Source organism: Vipera berus (genome assembly GCF_964194415.1).
Source record: "Vipera berus genome assembly, chromosome: 2".
NCBI classification, from domain to species: Eukaryota; Metazoa; Chordata; class Lepidosauria; order Squamata; family Viperidae; genus Vipera; species Vipera berus.
Window position 1 is genome coordinate 288,019,844 of NC_138203.1, and position 13,764 is coordinate 288,033,607.

At 45.5% G+C, this 13,764-nt stretch overlaps 1 protein-coding gene across 1 annotated transcript; it reads right to left on the reverse strand.

Annotated features, from left to right (window-relative positions):
- Nucleotides 1-307: 307 nt before the first annotated feature.
- LOC308661269 (zinc finger protein 197-like) lies at nt 308-5,934 on the reverse strand. The gene is made up of 5 exons (XM_081316183.1): nt 5,385-5,934; nt 3,790-3,904; nt 3,588-3,655; nt 1,451-1,580; nt 308-906 (listed from the first exon to the last, which is right to left on the reverse strand). Exons 1-5 carry the CDS (start codon nt 5,898-5,900, stop codon nt 782-784), a joined length of 954 nt encoding a protein of 317 aa, XP_081172309.1. The 5' UTR covers nt 5,901-5,934; the 3' UTR covers nt 308-781.
- Nucleotides 5,935-13,764: the final 7,830 nt, after the last annotated feature.

Here is a 13,764-nt window from a genome sequence, read left to right on the forward strand (position 1 = left end):
GGCGGGCGCCTTGTGCATACAGTAAAAGGCGCTCTGTGGGGCGAGAGCACGCGGTGACTTTTCTCCTTCAGTGCTAAGGTGCTAAGCGTCTTCAAGGCTGGAGACACCCTCCTAAAGCAGCCTCGCCTGAAGCTCTTCCAGCTGCAGAGCTTTGGGCGGTTCCTGAGGAAACGCTCTTCTCTGCACTCAAATCGGCTGCTAGCGGCTTGGATGGCTCTGCTCCGTCCATGTTGAAGAAAGTGGAGGCCAGCAGCTTTCTTTAACTCAGATGGAGCAGAGCCATCCAAGCTGCTAGCAGCCAATTTGAGTGTGGAAGACAAGGAGAAGAAGAGCGTGGTCAGGTGGGAATATCAGAGATGGTGGCCAGGTAGCTGGGGAGGGGGGATCATGGCAGTGGCATTGGCAGCTCCCCCCACCCAGCTCGTTTCCCCAGCTCCACTTGCTTGGCAGAAACCCTACCCCCGCACGCCCCATCTGACTCACACACTTTCTTTCCAGCAGGCCTCCGTCTCTCCCTCCGCCGCCAAGAAGAAAAGAGGTTTGTGGCCAGTCCCACAAAAAAAGTTCAATCAATCAATTCCAACTTCAGGAGATCTTTTTTTTTTCGTGAGAAGTTGGAATTGAACTTTTTTACCCCCACTTTTTTTTCTGGGACTGCAAATGGTGGAGGAGGACTGGGAGCCACAGTAGAAGGCTGGAAGAGCCACACGCTGCTCCAGAGCCACGGGTTGCCAACCCGTGTACCGGAGCATAAACAGAAGGAGAGCTTTCCCAATTCGAATTATTTTGACTTATTTTTCTCATGCCTTTTTACTTCCATCTGATTTGCAGGTTTTCCTGTTCTGTCTCCACGACTGATCACTTGGAATGGTTCCCTGCTATCTTGATTCTCCTCCCCATTATTACCTTCAAAGGAAAAGAGAAATGAAACCCATAACAACGTTAGGCAAAAAAAAATCAAACTATAGAAAGAATTAAGAATTTCCTTCCAAAAATTTGCCAAATTCCAATATCTCTTTCAATAAAGGAGAATATTTGTAGATCAGGGTTGAAATGAGGTGTCATTGGTGCTCTCTGTGCTTGGCTGTTTTCTTGCAGACATTTCATTACCCAAACTAGATAACACTGTTTTTTAAAAATTTATTTATTTACTTTTCATGTTTCAAGATTGCCCATCCCCCTCAAGAAGGGTTTATTGCACAGTGGCATACTTATAGTGGCATAGTATGGACATGATAGTATCTAAAGCATCTTTTTTTGTTCAGAATTATCTGAACATATTGAAATCTCAACCAGAATCTGCTCTGTATCAAAGCATCAACACATTGACCTCATCCTTCTCCCTCCCAGGAGATGACACTTGGATGGGGATTTTTTAAATAAGAAACAACTGATGGCATCTAATTAAAGAATGTCTTCCCAAACTCTCTGTTGAGTAGCACACTCTTACCCAGAGAGGTCACGTTCCTATAATTTTCCAGCATGACTTCCCAATGCAGCGCTTTTTGGTCCGGATCCAGCCGAGACCACTCCTCCTCGGAAAAATACACAGCTACCTCCTTGAAGGACACAAGATCCTCCTGAACAAGGAAAAAGAATAGAACAAGCCCAGAAGGATTTGTAAGATCTGTTCTATTGTTCCCAAATTCCCAAAGCAAAGACATGTACTAAGTTAAATGTCTGTGCTTGATAGGATTCCAGGGTTTAGGTGAGAACATAGAAGGAGCCAACAACCTTTGAAAAAAAAGTTTGGGCAGATTTTATCAATTTGATCGATTCTGCAAGACTTTCAGTGCCATTCAGTGAAAGTAACCCCATTTCTATATCTATCCATCCATCCATCCATCCATCTATCCATTATCAAAAGACTCTCATGATCTGGAGCAAATCAACTTGCAGATGGGCCTTAGAATCCCAAACTACCACTGACCCCAATCCTTCCCGTGTTTGCGGAAGGAAATGAGAGGAGGGGATTCTTTCTAGCATTTCAGCAAAAGGCTTATGATGTCCCCATAAGAAACAATCCTATGAGGGGAAAGCTTCGTTCTCTGAGCTTGTGAGTTGGTTTCCGAACGTTTCGTTACCAGGCCAGGACTAGGTAACCTCTTCAGCAGAGTTTAGGGGATGTCAGTATCAGTGTTCTTCTGTTTTAAGGGCTTCAGGTGTGGATGTTGAGGGTCTTGTGATGCCCCCTCATCTCCCACCAGTTCACCTCCCAATCACCTTGACCTGATGTACCCATCCTATCACAAGACCCATCACAAGCTTCTCAATGACGACTTATACCTAGCCCATCATAAGACCCTCACTTGACACACCTACATCTGAAGCCCCTATAAACAAAACACGGACACTGACATCGCCTAAACTCCGCTGAAGATGTTGCCTAGCCTGATAACGAAAAGTTCGGAAACCAAGCTACAAGCTCGGAGAGCAAACCTCATCCTGCACCCGAGCTACAGATATTCGCCACTAATGCAAACAATCCTAGCCATCTCGGCCAGGAATTTAAGCAAGCGATGCCTTCAATATCCAGAGACACACAATCCTGTTTCTGCTTCTCCTCAGATTACAAAGAAAGTCCAAGCTATTGGCTATAAGCTTGAGCCTTGGTGGAGCAGTGGGCTAATGCCTCCTTAAGTAACACCAGCTGCATGCAATTAGTGCAGGTTCGCATCCCACCAGGCTCAAGGTTGACTCAGACTTCCATCCTTCTGAGGTAGGTAAAATGAGGACCCAGATTGTTGGGGGCAATTAAGCTGACTTTGTAATAATGCCGCTTGGGGGTGTGTGTGAAAGCCCTAATAAGCAGGCATATACATAGAATGAAGGCTACTGCTAAGCTTGTAAGCCGCCCTGAGTCTTCGGAGAAGGGCGGGATATAAATGGAATTAAAATAAAAATAAATAAAAAATAAGCTAGAGGGGGGGTGGAATTGTGAGGAGCATATTTCTCAGGCTTTGTGAACCTGGATTGTTTGGCCTTCAAATCCAGGCACAAATCAGAGGATTAGCAATTACTTTGATTATGTGCTCTTATAGAATAAACTTTAAATAAAAGATTTTTTTTCACCTGGCCATCTTTGTAAGATTTTAATAGTTTGCTTTATTTTTCACTCTGATGCACATATTCTGGTTATCATTGGCGGTTTTAAAAAAAAAGGCTTTTTAAAATTTTAAAGTATTTAGTTATTTTTCAGCAATCTTGGCCAATTCCCAATCAAAGAACTAAAAAAAATGTAGGATTCTTTTCAGTAGGCCTATGGCTATGATAAAGTTATAATATATTAAATTAATTCTTGTAAACTAATGGCAGGAAGAGTAACCAGAAGGAGAGAGGAGAGCAAGACTTTAAAAATATTTCCTGATAAGGGTAGAAATTACAAACCACAGGATCCAAATGACGTCAAAGAAGACTATGCTGACTGATAGCAACTTGAATCTTCTATTCCCATTTGCTCAGGAACACAAAAATAACCCAGTCCAAACCAGAGGGACAACTGTGAGGAGAAAGTGCTTTGTACATCAGCTTCACTTCTTGAAGAAAAGGGAAAATATAAATCTAATAAATTAATTTTCTCCTCTTACTTGAGTTGGAAGTTTAACCACTATTTCATCTCCACCATAAAGAGCAGACAACTTCATTCGACTCTTTCCTGTAAGGAAATTTGAAATACAGAATGCAGATGCAGAATTTTGAAATACATAATTAAGTAATAGGGATAGTAGAATGCACAAAGAAGATGAGACAGCTGGGATCTCTCTGTGGAATAGAAAGCTCTTCAATTACCTCCTGATGTATCCTGACTTGGATCTTCCTGAGCGATCCTCCTGAAAAGCAGCTTCTGAGAGGGATTCGATGGATTCCGCCTTCCCCCAGGATCTCTGATCTCCCCATCAAAGGACTTGAAGTAGGAGGCAGGAGAAAAGAAGTGGAATTAATAGCAATAGCACTTAGACCAGGGGTCTGCAACCCGCGGCTCTTTCATCCCTTTACTGTGGCTCCCAGTCCTCTGCCGCCGTGTGCAGTCTCACAAACAAAAGAAGTGGGACTAAAAAATTCAATCAAATCAATTCCAACTTCTCAAGGGAAAAAAAAAATCTTGCGAAGTTGGAATTGATTGAATTTTTTTAGTCCCACTTCTTTTGTTTGTGGGACTGCATGCGGCAGCAGAGGAAGTGACGGAGGACTGCGCTGCAGCTGGAAAGAAGGTGCCACGTGGGTCTGATCAGGGGTGTGGGATTTTTGCCAAACAACTTGTACGGAGCCGGGGAAACGGGCCAGGTGGGGGGTGGGCTGCCAATGCTGCTGCCATGAGGCTTGGCAGAGCCCCCCCTCCAGCCCCACCTGAGCAGCCATGATTCCCTCTTCCCCAGCCACCCAGCCACCATCACCTGGCCTACTCCTCACCTGGCCAGCTGCCCTCACGCTCTTCTTGTCGTCCTCCCCACTCAATCGGCTGCCAGCGGCTTGGATGGGTATGCTCTTCATCCGAGATGAAGAAAGCAAAAGTGCAGCAGCGGGATGGCTCTCAAACTATAAGAGCTGGGTGCACTGCTTGTTTGTGTGCGCCCGACTTATTGAGAGCAATCCCGCTGCTGCTGCGCCTCCACTTTCTTCAACTCGGATGGAGCAGAGGCACCCAAACCACTGGTGGCTGCTTGAGTGTCGAGGATGAGCTTTGCTACTGCTGCTAGGCCACACCTGAGCTACGCCCTGCTGCTGCCTCCCAAACTCCGCCTTCGCCACTGGGGGAAGCAGCGGCGAAACGCTCCATCCTGGGGGGAAGCAGCAGCAGCAGTGGAGTGCTCCGTCGGGGGTGTGGGGGAAGCAGGGGCAGCGGGACGCTTCATGTGGGGGGCAGGGGGGAGGAGCAGCAGCAGCGGTGGAATGCTCCATCAGTGGGGTAGAAGCAGTGGCAGCAGGACACTCCGTGCTGGGGGGGGGGTGCGGGGAAAGCATCAGGGCTTTGTGGCTTCCGGTTTTTTATCTTCTCTGGGAAATGGGTCCAAATGGCTCTTTGAGTCTTTAAGGTTGCCGACCCCTGATTAGACTTATATACCATTTCACAGTGCTTTACCAGCCCTCTCTAAGCGGTTTACAAAGTCAGCCTGTTGCCCCCAACAAGAGACTTAACACAACATGAAGTGGATTTTTGTTCTCTGAACACACTTTCAGAGTTCCCAGCATCATCAAGGAGGTGGTAATCAAAGGAACAACTGTCCCCAATTCAATTCCTACAATGGATCACCGAACAACGTCCTACCAGAATTAGTGAAAGATCTCTATATATTATGAGTGTCAGAGAAGTCTGGAATGGAAAGATGAAGAACTCAACCCCATTCTTTATTCCCTACTGGAGTCCCCAGATGAAGGTCCCTCACCTGCAAGTTGACCTGTTCTTTCTTCTCCTCCGCCTGGCTCAGGAGGAAGCCTTCAGCCAGGGCCACCGCCTGGGAGCTGGTCTCTGCTCCACACTCCAGCACCCAGCTCTCCATCTCTGGGGGCAGGACAGCCAGGAGCTGCTCCAGGACAACCAGGTCCATCATCTGGGCTTTGGTGTGCTTTTCTGGTCTCAGCCATTGCCTACAAAGTGTATGGAATTGGTTGCAAAGTCTTCGGGGTCCCTCAGCCTCCTGGTATTGAAGGCTCCTGAAGTTGCAGGGCTGAACTTCAGAATGGAGGATGGGTTCCAGGATATCTCGTCCAGTTCTTGTCCAGCTATGCCCACAGCTGCCAGGCTGAATAACTGAAGGGCCTTTTCCAGTTGCTTCATTTGCTAAAAGTTGTGTCTCCATTCTGTCTCCGTCTGGTAATACAATTCCAAATGGGTCCAAGAAATCTTGTGGATCTTCAAATGCCTTTTCATTCACAAAGACCCTGTCCAAACGCTTTTCCATTCATAGGACCGATCCCGGAGCCACCAGGACCACAGATGACCGTATAGAACTCGCTCCCGAAGAAATAATTTTGTACGCAAACAGGTGCAAATCTGAGAATAGAAAATAAATTCCAAGAATTAGAAAGTGCAGAATTTTAACCATTGAACAAGAGTCATTCCCATGGAAATAAATACTTTCTGGAAACTGGTATAGGATTCCAGTGTCCTTAAGCAGGTAAGTCCTCTTTTTTGCGTGCAGTTTTGTGCACTTGTGTGGTACACTATTTTTCCTTACAAGGAAAGTTTCCCTTTTAAAAATGTTGATCTACATCCACCTCCAAGCAGAGTTCACACAACCTGCCAGACCCCAAACAGGTGAACAAACCATGAAACATCAGTTCACATCCAATGAAATGGCAGGAAACGACCCTGGCTGCGGATGCCCCCTTTCCCTTCTTCTGGGTGGCCTTTGGAGATCCGTGTCTCCCTCTGACACGCAGGCAGGTTCACACAATTCTGCCTCCTCACCTGGCTTCTCTCCTCTGCTGCTAGGGCTCCGCCAGGTAGACCCTCCCCCCACTCGGGCTCTTCTTCCCCGGATCCGGGGCGGGAAGGGACCCCAGGATCCCCGCTGCCTTCCTGGGATCCCCGGTTCTTCTTCTCCTGCTCCGGAGCTCCGCTTCCCCCCTGCATGGAGAGGGCAGCTGGGGAACATGGGACCCGGGATTGCCGTGCACGGGTCTCCTCCTCCTCCGTCTCCTTTTCCACGGGAATATTCCCCTCCTCCCCCCCCCAAAGACACGTGTGAATCTCTTTCCCGCGAGACGCTCCCGTAGCCTCTTCGCCTCCCACGGAGCTCCAGGGGTTAAGGAGAGCGAGTACGGCGTCCCAGAGCGGCAGGCGTTACCGTCTCCATTTCCACGGGAATATTTCCCCCACCCCCCCCAAGACACGTGCGAATCTCTTCCCCGCGAGACGCCCCTCCGCAGCCTGTTCGCCTACCGCGGAGCTCCAGGGGTTAAGGAGAGCGAGTGCGGCGTTCCAGAGCGGCAGGCGTTTGTGACGCCACGCCTCCTCTGGAAAACCAGCTCTGACGTTCGCCCTCCAGTGGACCAATGGGGAAGCGCCCGGCGTTCCCTTCTCTTGGCAGAGCGCGCCCCCTGGAGGAGTCTGCGCAAAGTGCCAGGATTCCAAGAAAGGGTATGACTTGTGGACTTCAGCTCCCAGAATTCCTCAGTCAGCGTGCCTGTCTGAGGAATTCTGGGAGTTGAAGTCCACAAGTCATAAAAGGGCCAAGTTTGAAGACAAACTTGGCCCTTTTATGACTTGTGGACTTCAGCTCCCAGAATTCCTCAGTCAGCGTGCCTGTCTGAGGAATTCTGGGAGTTGAAGTCCACAAGTCATAAAAGGGCCAAGTTTGAAGACCCCTGGGGTAGCGCATCTGAAGGGAAGGGTAGGGATGATGGGCATGGGAGTAGGAGGAAAGGCCCCTCTCATTGGTTGCCTGTCTAAGAGTTCCCATTAAAACAGTCGAGTTTGTCCTCTGGGTCAGTTTCTTCAGAAGGGGCTCTCCTTACTTCCTCCTTCCCTAGAAGCAACGTAGAACTAAGGAGAAACTTCCTGACAGTTAGAACAATTAACCAGTGGAACAACCTGCCTCCAGAAGCTGTGAATGCTCCAACACTGGGAGTTTTTAAGAAGAAATTGGACAGCCATTTGCCTGAAATGGTGAAGGGTTTTCTGCCTGAGCAGGGGGTTGGAGTAGAACAGGGGTCCTCAACCTTTGTCTGTGGATTGGCACCAGTCCACAGCATGCCAACAAGTGGGCTACACAAACAAGCAAAGCTCCATCCTCCTGACACAGGCAGTATTCAAAATCACACCCCGTCTGGTCCACGGAAAAACCTTTCTCTGTGGCACTGGTCCCTGGTGCTCAAAAGGTTGGGGACGTTTGGACTAGAAGACCTCTGAGGTCCCTTCCAAATCTGTTAACTTTGTTATTCCTGGACTGAAGTCCTGCTGGCCCCATGACTGCAAAGGCGTTCTGCCAGCAGACAAAGGAGGAAACGTTGCAGGGACCAAGGTGCACGTGGGGCTGAGATGCAGCCCGATTGGGCCTGTTTTGTCAAAATTGGCAATTTTACACTCTTGGTGTTGAAGTCCACACCTCTTAAGTGGTCCATGTTTGAAAAAGTGTGGATTAGACTAAGAAGTGGGAAACGTGGCTGTAGGAGTTACATGAATCAGAAGATATTGTTACGCTGTAATGGTTTATCAGGGGACTGGAGGCTAAAACATACAGGGAACGGTTGCTGGAATTGGGTATTTCTAGTTTAATACTTTGGCCATCTAATGAGAAGGAAGGACTCACTGGAGAAGAGCCTAATGCTGGGAAAGATTGAGGGCAATAGAAGAAGGGGACGACAGAGAATGAGGTGGCTGGATGGAGTCACTGAAGCAGTGGGTGTGAGCTTGAATGGACTCCGGAGGATGGTGGAGGACAGGAAGGCCTGGAGGAACGTTGTCCATAGGGTCGCGATGGGTCGGACACGACTTCGCAACTAACAACAACAACAACAACAGTTTAATGAAGAGAAGGGCAAGGGGTGACATAATAGCAGTTCCAATATCTCAGGGGCTGCCACAAAGGAGTCAAGCTATTCTCCAAAGCGCCTAAAGGCAGGACAAGTAGCAACAGATGGAAACTAGTTAAGGAGAAAAGCAACCTAGAACTAAGGAGAAACTTCCTGACAGTTAGAACAATTAGCCAGTGGAATAACCTGCCTCCAGAAGTGATGAATGCTCCAACACTGGAAGTTTTTAAGAAGACTGGACAGCCATTTGTCTGAAATGGTGTATTGTCTCAGACAGATGGATGTCGTCTCTTCTTAAAAATCTCCAGTGATGGAGCGCCCATGATTTCTGAGGGTAAGCTGTTCCACTGGTTGATTGTCCTCACTGTCAGGAAATTTCTCCTTAGTTCCAGGTTGCTTCTCTCTTTGGTCAGTTTCCAACCATTGTTTCTTGTCCTTCTGGTGCTTTGGTAAACAACATGATCCCCCCTCTGCCTTGTGGCAGCCCCTCAGATACTGGAACACTGCTATCATGTCTCCCCTATTTCTTCTTTTCCTTAGACTAGCCAGACCCAAATCCCGTAGCCGTTCTTTGTATGTTTTAGTCTCCAGGCCTTGGATCATCTTAGTTGCTCTTCTTTGAATTTTTCCCCCCAAACTCTCAACATTTTTTGTGGTATGGTGACCAAAAGTGGCTGCAGTATTCTAGGTGTGGTCTTACTAGGGCTTTATAAAGCAGTAATAGTACTTTTCATGACCTTGATTCTATGCCTCTGTTTATACAACCCAGGATTTTGTTAGTTTTGGTTGCTGCTCACTGCTGGCTCATAGTCAACTAATCGTCCACTAGGACTCCAAGGTCCCTCTGAGTTATTGTTTTTGAGCCAGGCCTCGCCTTCTTCTTCAAATAGTACTTGAAATGCTATTCTTTCTGCTATTAATATATATAACCTACATACATTAAGTATATAGTTCATCATATTTTTTCTAATATTACATCTAACAATAGTTCTAAATTACATCTTTTCTATCCAAGTCATATCAATTTTATTTGCAATTAAATTCACCTTAAGCCAATGTCCTGTTTTCCCAACTCTTATTTCAATTTTGTTTTTCCCTTGTGTTCAAAATATCTTTATAAGTTATGTATAAGTTATAAGTCAACGATTATATTAAGATAAGTAAATGCTTCCCTTAAGAGCCATTCTATTATTTTTGTGTTTCCCATCTCGTAGAAAACTATACCATCCTAAATATAAATCCTATCTTTCTAAATAAGATAATCTCTTTGTATGTAGAAGTTATGTTTCTAGCCACGTTAAAACACCTGTTTCATAACATAGGGCCCCCAGTAATAGATCAAGTCTTCTATTTTCTTTAGTCTAACTCTTAGCTTTCTTTTTTTGCCAGATAGGCTTCCAAATCTGTGTGACTAAATCGTCAAAGAGAGTTTTTCCTGTTTTTATGGGATCTCTTTTTTATTGGGGAGAGCCAGTTAAACTACCTTTAAAAATCTGAGATTCATAAATAAAACACTGCTCATTCTTTTCTCTTTTTGTTAAGTCTTCATCTCTCAGGCTGCTACGAGGGTTTGGTCCATTTTTTTTAACCTTCCCTAGATTACACACAAATAGACAATGCGTAGATTTAACCGAGATTCTCACCCAAATATATGTTTATTGAAAAATTAGGATATTGTTCCTCCTGAAATTCTTCCCAAGCTACTCATATTTATATGATTCCTGTTCCGTATGGATTCTTTTATGATATGTAAGGGAACTATTATGACTGAAGCTTTTTTTCCACACTTCACACATTTCTACATCCTCTCCCATGTGGATCCTTCTATGGAAAATAAGATTACTGGTCTGAGTAAAGTTCTTTCCAAACGTGATGCTTTTATAAGGATTTTCTACTGTGTAGATCTTTTTATATAAGTGACCTATTTTTATAGAAACTCTTTCCATATTCCACAATTTTATATGGCATCTCCTGTGTGAGTCCTTTTATGGAAGTAAGACAATCACACAAACTGACGCTCTTTCCACACTCCATGCATTTATAGGGCTTCTCTCGTGTGGATCCTTTTATGGGAAATAAAACCACTGGTCTGAGCAAAAGTCTTTCCACATTCTGTGCATTTATATGGCTTCTCCCGTGTGGATTCTTTTATGGATGGTAAGATCACAATTCACCCAAAAGGCCTTTCCACATTGCACACATATAAACGCCTTTTGCCTTGTGTGGATCATTTCATGGTGTATTAAGGGAAGATTTTGTTTTGAACCACTTTCCACACTCCTTTCAACTATATAGCTTTTCTCCTGTGTGGATCCTTTTATGAGAAATAAGATTACTGCTATAAGCAAAAGTCTTCCCACACTCCATGCATGTATATGGTTTCTCCCCTATGTGGATCCTGTTATGGGAATTAAGTTGAGGCCTATGGGCAAAGGTCTTTCCACACTCCAAGCATTTATAAGGCTTCTCCCCTGTGTGGATCCTTTTATGGGAAATAAGACCACCGGTCTGAGCAAAGGTCTTTCCACATTCTGTGCATTTATATGGCTTCTCCCCTGTGTGGATTCTTTTATGGACGGTAAGATCACAATTCCTCCAAAAGCCCTTTCCACATTGTACACATATAAACACCTTCTGGTTTGTGTGGATTATTTCATGGCGTGTAAGGGAAGATTTTGTTTTGAGCCACTTTCCACACTTCTTGCAACTATAGGGCTTTTCCTCTGTGTGGATCGTTTTATGAGAAATAAGACCACTGCTATAAGCAAAAGTCTTTCCACACTCCATGCATTTATATGGCTTCTCCCCTCTGTGGATTCTTTTATGGGAATTAAGTTGAGAGCTACGAGCAAAGGTATTTCCACACTCCAAGCATTTATAAGGCTTCTCCCCTGTGTGGATCCTTTTATGGGAATTAAGTTGAGAGCTACGAGCAAAGGACTTTCCACACTCCAAGCATTTATAAGGCTTCTCCCCTGTGTGGATCATTTTATGGGAATTAAGTTGAGAGCTACGAGCAAAGGTCTTTCCACACTCCAAGCATTTATAAGGCTTCTCCCCTGTGTGGATCATTTTATGGGAATTAAGTTGAGAGCTACGAGCAAAGGTCTTTCCACACTCCAAGCATTTATAAGGCTTCTCCCCTGTGTGGATCCTTTTATGGGAATTAAGTTGAGAGCTACGAGCAAAGGTCTTTCCACACTCCAAGCATTTATAAGGCTTCTCCCCTGTGTGGATCATTTTATGGGAATTAAGTTGAGAGCTACGAGCAAAGGTCTTTCCACACTCCAAGCATTTATAAGGCTTCTCCCCTGTGTGGATCCTTTTATGGGAATTAAGTTGAGAGCTACGAGCAAAGGTCTTTCCACACTCCAAGCATTTATAAGGCTTCTCCCCTGTGTGGATCCTTTTATGGGAATTAAGTTGAGAGCTACGAGCAAAGGTCTTTCCACACTCCAAGCATTTATAAGGCTTCTCCCCTGTGTGGATCCTTTTATGGGAAGTAAGACCTCTGGCCTGAGCAAAGGTCTTTCCACACTCCATGCATTTATATGGTTTCTCCCGTGTGGATCTTTTTATGGAGGGCAAGTTGATAATTCATCCGAAAGGCCTTTCCAGATTGCACACATTTAAATGCCTTTTGCCTTGTATGGATCCTTTCATGGTGTATAAGGGAAGATTTTGTTTTGAACCACTTTCCACACTCCTTGCAACTATATGGCTTTTCTCCTGTGTGGATCCTTTTATGACAAATAAGATTACTGCTATAAGCAAAAGTCTTTCCATACTCCAAGCATGTATAAGGCTTCTCCCCTGTGTGGATCCTATTATGTTTAGTAAGTTGACTTCTAGTAACAAAGCTCTTCCCACACTCCATGCATGTATATGGCTTCTCCTCCGTGTGGATCCTGTTATGGGAATTAAGTTGAGAGCTATAAGCAAAGGTCTTTTCACATTCCATGCATTTATATGGCTTCTCCCCTGTGTGGATCTTTTTATGGAGGGCAAGTTGATAATTCGTCTGAAAGGCCTTTCCACATTGCACACGTTTAAATGCCTTTTGCCTTCTTCTGATCCACTTTCCACCTTCCTTGCAATTATGTGGCCTCTCCCCTGTATGGATCCTTTTATGAATCACAAGCTTACTCCTGTGAACAAAGGTCTTCCCACACTCCATGCATTTATGTGGTTTCTCCCCTGTGTGGATATTTTTATGGTAAAAAAGACCACCTTTCGATCTAAATCCCTTTCCACAGTCCATGCATTTATATGGTTTCTTCATTGTGTGAGCCATTTTATGTACAGTAAGATTTGTGCAAGAGCCATTTCCACATTTCATATACTTATATTGCTTCTGTCCTGTATGGATCATTTTATGGAAAGTAAGTTTACTGCTTGTTCTGAAGCCTTTTCCACATTCCACAGTATGGAAACCTCTCCATTTCTCCTCAGCATGGCTGGCTCAGGAATTCTGGGAGTTTAAGCCCAGGACTCATAAAAGAGCCAAGGTTGCCTACCCGAGTCCTTGGGGCTGGCAGCCCCACCTGCGCCTCGTTACCCAGGTTCTTAAGGTAAAATCCTGTTTAAAAAGCTAGGCTTGCACACAGGTGGCTGTGAGCAGCTCCAAGACCGTTTCCCCTCAGCTGCTTGGGAACGAGTAAACGCCCCTCCCATTTGGTGACTGTTATTATTCATTTATAAGCAAAAGAAGAAAAGCAGAAAAATCGAAGAGATAAAAAGGGGAAAAAAACAAAATACACCTTAATCAAAGGATTAAGGCATGCGAGTGCGGCATCCTAAAGCGGCAAGCGTTTGTGACGTCACTTCCTTTGCAGCCTCCTCTGGAAAGCCAGCCGTGACATTCGCCCTCCAGTGGCCCAATAGAAGCGCCTGGCGTTTCCTTTCCTTAGCCGAGGGTGCCCCCTGGGCGGGGTGTTTCTGTGTAAATTCACCGGATTTCCCAGAAGGGCGGGAAAGACTCCTGAGGGAAGCAAAGAATAAATGAGATTCCCTCCCCCATAGCAGCTGGGGAGGTTGTGGGTGGCTGATTGGAGGCGCTTTATCCTTCCCGCCTCCCAAAAAGTTCTCCTGCTTCTCACTTTCCCAGAATTTCCCTTTCTCTCACGCTGGAGGGAAGCCATTCCAGCCCTCCTTTCACCCACATCTTCTGAGGGAAGATTTACCTTCATTTCCTGGAAACCTTTCTGCCTCAGGACTCGGCTTTGCATCTTGTGCAGTCTTACAAAGGAGAGACTGGCAAAGGTTACCTTCTATCCATCCATTTATTTG

Coding starts and splice junctions, on each gene's coding strand:
- LOC308661269 (XM_081316183.1), bottom strand. CDS start 5,900: ATGGAAAAGCGTTTGGACAGGGTCTTTGTGAATGAAAAGGCATTTGAA. Junction 3,656..3,789: donor AAGTCAGGATACATCAGGAG/GTAATTGAAGAG, acceptor ATTTCCTTACAG/GAAAGAGTCGAATGAAGTTG. Junction 907..1,450: donor TAGGAACGTGACCTCTCTGG/GTAAGAGTGTGC, acceptor TTTCCTTTGAAG/GTAATAATGGGGAGGAGAAT.